The 9673-nt window shown below is 47.3% G+C and overlaps 1 protein-coding gene across 1 annotated transcript in view; it reads right to left on the bottom strand.

Annotated features, from left to right (window-relative positions):
• Positions 1 to 3455: 3455 nt before the first annotated feature.
• WDR11 (WD repeat domain 11) overlaps positions 3456 to 9673 on the bottom strand; it is a 1001187-nt gene continuing 994969 nt past the window's right edge. Inside the window, exon 29 of the mRNA XM_069611952.1 lies at positions 3456 to 4539. Coding sequence (XP_069468053.1) covers positions 4358 to 4539 — 182 coding nt within the window. The 3' untranslated portion in view covers positions 3456 to 4357. The remainder of the gene's footprint in view (positions 4540 to 9673) is intronic.

Genomic DNA, 9673 nt, shown 5'->3' with positions numbered 1-9673 from the left:
GATGGGAAGCAAAGTGGTCAGCTGATTCAATGTTGGATGACTGCAGATGATCCACCGTGAGAAGTGGGATAGGATTCAAGAAAGCCGCCTCCTGAGGGGGTTAGAATGATGGTGTGGACACTTAAAATTGTCTTCTTCATACTCTCTCAAACACCTCAGACCTTCTGTGTGGTATTTTTGGGGGAGTGTTTGGAATTGGTTTTAAATTAAAGGAAAAATATGCGTATTATGGGTTTGTTACTGAAGTTGGTCTAGACATTGTAAAAGGTATGTGAATATTTTGCAGAGATTAAATCATTTTGAATACTTGCCACTTCCTGTGGTGGCATTTCAAGCAAAGATCACACCAATAAAATGAAGAAATGTGTGACTGATGCAACAACATTATATGGTGGTCAGTACAAGGATAAGCAAGGACCTGGAGCCGAGCCCAGATAATGGTGGAATGTAACAAAGGAGAGTTAAAAAAATAAAAATAAAATCGAGGATATAGCAGGTAAACCAAGTGAAGCAAACCACGTCCAGCAAGAAGAAGTGTAATCAAAGTACCGGTGTGTCGTAGTCCGCTGGGGGAACGTGGGTTGGATCCGTGGCTACGCAGGCGCATTCGATTCTGCTAGTTCTATTATTCATTTGTGTGGAATTTGTAGAATGCGGTTCCGCCACCAGGGCATCATAGGAGTCTGGAGGAAGACGGACAGGGTCTACATGACCTTTGCCAGCAAGGGGTGACATAGTAGGAGTCTGGAGGAAGACGGACAGGGTCTACATGACCTTTGCCAGCAAGGGGTGGTATTGTATGAGTCTGGAGGAAGACGGGCAGGGTCTACATGACTTTTGCCAGCAAGGGGTGGCATCGTAGGAGTCTGGAGGAAGACGGACAGGGTCCACATGACCTTTGCCAGCAAGGGATGGCATCGTAGGAGTCTGGAGGAAGACGGACAGGGTCTACATGACCTTTGCCAGCAAGGGGTGGCATCGTAGGAGTCTGGAGGAAGACGGACAGGGTCTACATGACTTTTGCCAGCAAGGGATGGCATTGTAGGAGTCTGGAGGAAGACGGACAGGGTCTACATGACGTTTGCCAGCAAGGGATGGCATCGTAGGAGTCTGGAAGAAGACGGACAGCGTCTACATGACGTTTGCCAGCAAGGGATGGCATCTTAGGAGTCTGGAGGAAGACGGACAGGGTCTACATGATCTTTGCCAGCAAGGGGTGGCATCGTAGGAGTCTGGAGGAAGACGGACAGCGTCTACATGACTTGTCAGCAAGGGATGGCATCGTAGGAGTCTGCAGGAAGACGGACAGGGTCTACATGATCTTTGCCAGCAAGGGATGGCATCGTAGGAGTCTGGAGGAAGACGGACAGGGTCTACATGACTTGCCAGCAAGGGATGGCATCGTAGGAGTCTGGAGGAAGACGGACAGGGTCTACATGACTTGCCAGCAAGGGATGGCATCGTAGGAGTCTGGAGGAAGACGGACAGGGTCTACATGACTTGCCAGCAAGGAATGGCATCGTAGGAGTCTGGAGGAAGACGGACAGGGTCTACATGACTAGGGTCTACATGACTTGCCAGCAAGGGATGGCATCGTAGGAGTCTAGAGGAAGATGGACAGGGTCTACATGACTTGCCAGCAAGGGATGGCATCGTAGGAGTCTGGAGGAAGATGGACAGGGTCTACATGACTAGGGTCTACATGACTTGCCAGCAAGGGATGGCATCGTAGGAGTCTGGAGGAAGATGGACAGGGTCTACATGACTTGCCAGCAAGGGATGGCATCGTAGGAGTCTGGAGGAAGATGGACAGGGTCTACATGACTAGGGTCTACATGACTTGCCAGCAAGGGATGGCATCGTAGGAGTCTGGAGGAAGATGGACAGGGTCTACATGACTTGCCAGCAAGGGATGGCATCGTAGGAGTCTGGAGGAAGATGGACACGGTCTACATGACTAGGGTCTACATGACTTGCCAGCAAGGAATGGCATCGTAGGAGTCTGGAGGAAGACGGACAGGGTCTACATGATTTGCCAGCAATGGAAGGCATCGTAGGAGTCTGGAGGAAGATGGACAGGGTCTACATGACTTGCCAGCAAGGAATGGCATCGTAGGAGTCTGGAGGAAGATGGACAGGGTCTACATGACTAGGGTCTACATGACTTGCCAGCAAGGGATGGCATCGTAGGAGTCTGGAGGAAGACGGACAGGGTCTACATGACTAGGGTCTACATGACTTGCCAGCAAGGGATGGCATCGTAGGAGTCTGGAGGAAGATGGACAGGGTCTACATGACTAGGGTCTACATGACTTGCCAGCAAGGGATGGCATCGTAGGAGTCTGGAGGAAGATGGACAGGGTCTACATGACTTGCCAGCAAGGGATGGCATCGTAGGAGTCTGGAGGAAGATGGACAGGGTCTACATGACTTGCTTGAGGATCTCCTACAAATTCAGAGACATTGCAGATTTGCTTCATTTGCATTTTAGCCCTTTGCAAATACTGTATATTCTTCGGAATAAATACTTTATTTGAATGAGCTTTTCATTCTGCATTCCACCACTTATGTTATGGTATGATGAATTTTATATAATTATTTGTTGACTATTTAGCTTTTCAGATATCATATGATAGGTTATTTATAACGCGATTAATACTCAGAGGTTTCTAAGCGCAGACCCGGGGATCGAACCTGTGGTGCTCCGTGTCTTGCTTCCAAGGTGAGCACGTTGCCCCTGAGCTATCCTTTCGAGATCAATATGAATATGAATTATATTGGATCATGTGAACAATTGACTGATATTAAGAGATGTGCTGTAATGAATTATCGATATTAAGCAATGTTGAAATTGTTTAACTGTTCGTGTTAAAAGGTTACATTTATAACCAAAATACCACGTTAACATTTTTTGTAACTTTTTTTGAATTTTACAAATTTCATATTCTGGCAACCGACAGCAGTGATACTTTACTCCACATTACCATGGAAAGTATTTTGGGTAAACTGAGAAAACTTGTAAGCAAACCATTTTGCCTAAATGGAATTCTGAGCTATGTTGTGAACCGGATGCTTTGAGGTTAAGCTTCACCCAGGACACAGTGACCGGGGCAGAAAATCCTTGACGGCATGACTTATAAGGAAGACATTCTTGGTTTCCTACTCCAACCAATAGAAGAATGCCACCCTCTCCAGGTCTGGACCCTCAAGGAGATTGTCCATGGTTGGGACAGTGCCTGAGTGAAAGGAAAGGAAGAAGGCAATGTGTGCTTTGGAAGACTGTGTTAGATGGTAGCGCTTTTCCTACAAGTTCATGGTGTGACAACGTCTACAGCCATAATGCTTCTCGGACTCACCGTAAAGCAATCTTAAGTTAAAATCTTCCAAACCTATACGATGTCATGTCATAGTACTCCAAAAAACATCACATCTCAAACACAAACTGTAAGCTGAACAAACTTCAAAAATATTTAATTAAAACAACACAAATATTGCACAGTGAACGGCAAATTACTGCCACAGCAAATTTACGAAGAAGGACTGGACTGAACTACAGTACCAAAAAGTCTGGGTTTGTGATGCTGTCTGTGACACCTTACCATGGAGTGGTACAGATGTGTGGACGTGAGCAGGAGGTCCGCAACTTGACATTCAACGCTAAATCTCTATGCTGGAATTTCAACGCAAGTGATCCGAGCTCCTCAGCTGATGCCGTGGTCATTCCAGATGTTTGCAAGCATTCCAAGGTCATACGCTGATGCTGTGGGCATCCCAGATGTTTGAAAGCATTCCTAAATCCTCGCTCAAGCCGTGGGCATCGCAGATGGTTGTAATCAATCATGGAACACAATTCCACAGGAGAAAACCCATCATGTTTTGTGATTTGTTTTGCATTTCTGAATTAAGAAAAAGGAATTGTGTAAACTATGAAGCGGACAGGCAGTGATCCTGGAAAGTAAACACACATAAGAATAGAATAGAGTGCCAGATTCTGGAAACATCCGCCACTCCCCCCACCCACACGCACTATGAGGATTTGATCAACCTCTGAGAGGAAGGGGGTGGAATGTCCCGGTCCCTGAGGAAGTTGGGCAAGCATGGTGTGGAAGAAACAAATCGTTTTTTCAGTTCACGCAACCAGCAATGTTTGCCATGTGGGAGAAACGATATTGAGTGATGACGTTCATTTCTCTTTGTGAAGTAAACATTGCTTGGGTTGTGCCCATGCGCATGGCTACACATTGCGCACATGCAGCCTCCACACAATGGACCTTCCTCACCGGAGAGTCAATCTGCCAGGTCTATGACCGACAGCACCAAGGTGCCCCCGCCTCCATGCTCTTGGAATGTGAGCCCACTACGGCCCACGTGTTGGGGAGGGGCTCTGTGTCATTTCAGCTTTTTCTCCTTCATGAAGCTCGTCCAGCAAATCCTTCCCCGCGGGCCCAGCTTTGGAGGCAAACCGCAGGGCTCCTTGCCGGAAGCTCAGCGTCCTCAGCGTCCTGGCATAATCTGCATACACGGCCTGAATCAGTTTATGTAAAGCCACATTAAGGAAAATAGTGCACATTTCGGTGGTACAGGGCTATGCAAAAAGAGCAAGAAATCAAACCATGTAAGCTGCTTACCTTCTCCGGTGCCGGGATCCGGGCGCGTGCACGGGGATGCCATGTATAATGCATGCATGGTCCTGAGGACTTCCAGGGAGCCTTCTGAAACTGAACAGCGAGGATCACATCGCTGGTGACCCCTCAGGACCCTTTCCATCTGTACTGATAATGTGGTATCCACAAACCTTCTGACTCTGACTCGTGCGACGACCGTGGCCGAGTCGGTCGCTCATGATCGGTGTGGGTGGTAAGACGTGCATAAAGAACCAGGACTTGAAGTTCAATGGTAGAAATGCTATTAATATGGCTAATAATAAAACAAACCGTTCTGATAAAGGGTAAATCTGAAATGAGATAGAATGAGTCAATCACCCACTTTTGAACTGGAGCACTTGCCAACTCTGGATTAAACGTCGAGGAAGCAAATATGGAGGTACGAGTAGGCTAGAGGAAGCATAGAGTGTGTGTTGTAACTTTGGGGAACACAAATCAAATGCTCTATATTAAAATTAGATTTGCAATTCATCTCAGATCATTATTGCTTTCTCCTGACACAGTCCATTGCAAGTGTTCATAGGAATACTGCATTCAACTCAGGGTGGCCAAAATCAGAGGTGAGAGTGCATTAAGCAATCCGCACAAAACGAAGGCCACATCAAGCAGCGGGGTAGAGGAGCTACAAATACATGATAGGGGAACTTGAGTAGATTAGTGATCAGAGCTACAACAGTAGACAGACCTATATGAATGGCAGACATCACACAAGACTATTGAGAGGTCCCCCAAAGATGAGATGGGAGAGGGGTTTTGAAGACACTTTTCAGAAATCTAGAAATAAGTAAGGGGGAGCCATCCTTTTGGGATTAGGGCGGTGAGCCTGCTAAGCTTAACACTCCTTAGAGGGCAGGGCAAGCGGTATCCCACTGGGGGTGATGACCCGCCCCCCCTTACACACCAGGAAATCCCTAGAAAGGAATACAAGTTATGCTCCCTTATCTCCAAATCCCAATGTATTTGTTGGCTATATGGGAGTTAAACTGTATGATGACTTGAAACTTCCTGTGAGAATGGCTGGAATGGTTTCTGGCCCTTTGTATCCGCTGTCCTCGCCTGGGACGAGAACCGAGGATAGTTCCACCCCTAGCAGAGTGGGAGATAAATAGACAATCGAACTGGGAAGGCAGAGAAGAGACCCGCGGAGCTGGAGAAGCCCAGGAACCCCCTCCTGGGAGGAGTGGCAGGATAGAGGAAGTGTTTGCAAGTGTGGTGGACCCAGCCGTGGCAGAGCCCATGGAATGCTCACAACCCCTGCCGGGCCAGGAGAAGAAGCGCCCAGCCCAGAAAAGAACTGAGGAGCAAACGGCGACCAAAACGCAGACAACTGGCGTGCCGAGAAGCCGCAACCTAAGTCCTGCCAGAGCCAGGGGGAAGAGAGGGCAAGCTATGCCCACTGCAGAACACCCTGAAGAAGCCGAAGGGGCAGCACCACGTTGGTTGAACTCACAGACTCTGCCGAGGAGCACTGCCTGGAAACCAGAGGTATGCAGTGGCTCTGGGGAACCTGGAGGCGGGCAGCAAAGCCCAATGAGACCCTAAGGTGGGGCGTGAGGAACCAGACCCCCAAGGGTGAATGAGAGGAACCAGACCCCCCAAGGCATAGTGAGATGAACCAGACCCGCAAGATGTGATGAGAGAACCAGGTGCTCAAGGCGGGGTGAGAGGAACCAGACCCCTAAGGCAGGGTGAGAGGAACCAGACCCCCAATGGAGAATGAGAGGAACCAGACCCCCCCCCCAGAGGCAGGGTGAGAGGAACCAGACCTTCAAGGCAGGGTGAGAGGAACCAGACCCCCCAAGGCAGGGTGAGAGGAACCAGACCCACAAGATGTGGTGAGGGAACCAGGCGCTCAAGGCAGGGTGAGAGGAACCAGACCCCCCGAGGCGGGGTGAGAGGAGCAAAACCCCAAGATAGGTTAAGGATCAGGAGGTTCCCAGCTGAAAAGAGCGCCAGGAGTTTCCTTGGTGGGGAAAACAAGGAGAGCACCCAGAGAGAGGATATGAGCCAGGGGTCCCCAAGTGAAAAATAAGACAAGAGACTGAGATTAAACCCTGGTAGACCAGAGGGAAAAGAGATGAAGCGCACACTGACAAGAAACCCGAAGGGAGGAATGTTGGAGACATTCAAGGTACTTCAGGGAAAGGTTGAAGAGACATTTAATGTACCTGCTTGAACTGTATATCTGGGCAAGGAGCACCCTCTGATAAAGAGACACAAGAGTGGGGTCAGAAACCAACCACCATGATTTTGTTGGGCAAGTGCCCTAATTGGACCTTTGTCTAGTGATAGGGACAGACCTCAGGTTAGCATAGGATTCTGGACAGAGGACCTTTCCTGTTTTTTTTAAGACATGCTGACTAGCACCCTTTCAGGTTTTTCCTTCATAGTGCAGAGACTCTTTGGCTTAGGGACCGCTTAGGCATTATATGATCTAATAAAGAAACATTGAGTCAAACTGCCACCCTGTCTCCTGATTCTGATCTACCACAGTGCCACATTTGGAGCTTTTCACAGACTGATATTCGAGTGATAGACCTGAAGAACAGCACAGAGCAGCAAAGAGCCCGAAGGAAGTGAACGATGGGGAATACACGGGTGAATCGTGGAATATACGGGCAAACCCCCAGAGGTCTGACTGCACAATCAACAAAATGGCTGAGATTTAAAAGTTCAACACACCTGATCTTCCAGACATCCCATCAAACATCCCATGATAGAGACTGCATTCTGCAGGCAACAACGTAGATGGGACCCAGAAAATGGGCTGCTCCAAAGTACATATGCACCAACCAAGCGGGAAGCAGTGGAGGTCTTAAAAGAAAGTCAATAAAAGGTACTGGAAAAGTCAATCACAGACTACCCTTTCCTGCAAAGTTAAGGGTGAAATCCAGTGACGAGACTTCACTCCTCTGTGTCGCAGGAGGCATAGGAGTGGATAGAGAAACGAGAAGCCTATAGCAGGAGAGCCAGAGACGATGGGGCAATGAAGATTAAGCAATGATTCGCAGAGAGGAGCCACAAGGCAGATGGGGTCCACTGATGAGCAAGAAGAGGAAATGATTAGGGTAGACCATAAGCACTTTGTTTTTCTCATTACGTGGAAGTCGCAATCATTTCTCCTGGTCGGGGTCTAGTCAATATATCCAGAAGAACAGCTAATCACCTGCTGTCCAATGAGGCTATTTTCTCCTTATTGTGGGGGCACCACCACAATAAGAAATATATTTTTTGGAAAATCAATTTTTGGTCACATTCTTTTTTAGAATATGTATATTTGTGTTCAAATGATAATGTTCTTTTGTTTGTATTATTTAAAAAATGTCGGCCACAACATGTACATGTTTCGAATCGCTTGGATCATCCTTGGGTGGCTAAAATAATTCAGAATCTTTATTCAGAATCTCTCAATCAGTATCAAGTATCAATGACACATTCTCTTAGAGTACCAACTTGTTCAATGCAGTAGATTCCGTCAACCTGTTTAGTCAAATTACTAATTTATAAGTGTACAATTAGGCTACTTGTCTCTCTGCACGTCAATGTTAATAAACCAAAACACATTCCCATAGTATGTATTGGGTGCTTTAATCAGATGACTATAAATCAGACAGACTATTTCCACATCCAATTCATCCTCCAATGCGGCCTCTATGTTTGTGAGATTTCGCCATATAAGCCCAGTGGGGTGGCAGCGCGCTTCCCCTTCTCTGATATTAGCAGGTGCCTCCTTTTTAATGGGTGGTCTCCTTAACCATATGGTACGCGTTACCGCAAATACTGTGCATCAACTTACCGCGCATCCAGCTTATATTACGATTCATAGTTAGAAACTTTGAACACTACTTCTTCAAATCCTATCACTCGTTTGGGATGTGTGGCATGGTCCGGCCCCTTGCAAGCATTTTAAGTGTTACACAGCCTTTATTTAGAACAAGCATTGGCAATGGCAATAGTTTGCACTTTTGGGTAGGCACGGGAAAGGCACTTGCCAGGTACCGCCATAGTGGTATTAACTACCCATTGAAGGTAGCAGATGCAAAATGGTGCGAGTACCTGGGCATCTCATAGCAATGCCTGGAAAATGCCTAATACTTATTCACAAGCCAGAACTGTTGGCTTTGCCAATGCTTTATTTCAACAGGACTTCACTGAAGGACATGCAGAGTGCGTATAAATCGAGTGGCTGAAGACAGACCTAGTAAGACATTTTTATTGAAGCAGTAGTGGGTTTACAACTCCAATTAAATCATTAACTCTCGGAAGACAGTTTTGGAAAAACACTGGCAGGCACTTTGACTGCAACGTTTGGTAAGGCTTGACTGAAGCAAGCTCAAAGAGTTCCATGAGGAGGTGTTTTGGGCCGGCATTAGCAAAGTCATGGGCAGTCAATGGGAGGGGACATAACCAAACCACACCTCCAGGCTGTGTGCCCCTCCTGACATGCCATTCTTTTCTATCTGTACTCTAATGCAATAGTTTCAGCTTATAGGTGTGGCAAGTGACAACTAAAAGCCCAAACTAAAAAGCGTTCATCAATCCCCGCCCCCCCCCAACCCCACCTTCTCAAAAGATTCAAGAAGAAAACTCTGCCAGAACTCGCCTAGAAAAGTTGGGGGAAGGATAGCACAAACTCCAGCCCCAAACTGCAAAAGAAAGGGCAAAAAAATAGTGAGTGACCAGACAGTAGGAAAACCAACTAGACAATACACCGACTGTAGTTACCTGAACTCCCAATGGCGAGAGGTTTCTAAAGCTAGGGATTCATTTGTAGTTTGGGGGAAGCAGAAATGGTCCTTACAGTCCTGGCATGATAAAACAAGGAAGTAGAAGGGGAAATGACTTACCGTAATGTTCTTTCTATGGATTCTTCTCCCGCAGGTTCCTCATCCGATAAATATCCTCATCCAGTTCTGCTGCTCGGAAATTCTTCGACAGGGGGCATAGTTGACCCCGACTAGGCCGTTGATCAGTCTTGCTCTGTGCTTGATTGGCAGCTCCGGACGGGA

This window comes from Ambystoma mexicanum, chromosome 8 (assembly GCF_040938575.1).
Source record: "Ambystoma mexicanum isolate Mex_15411 chromosome 8, UKY_AmexF1_1, whole genome shotgun sequence".
Taxonomy (NCBI): Eukaryota; Metazoa; Chordata; class Amphibia; order Caudata; family Ambystomatidae; genus Ambystoma; species Ambystoma mexicanum.
The sequence above is the reverse complement of the archived record's forward strand: the minus strand, read 5'-3'. Positions and strand labels throughout refer to the sequence as shown.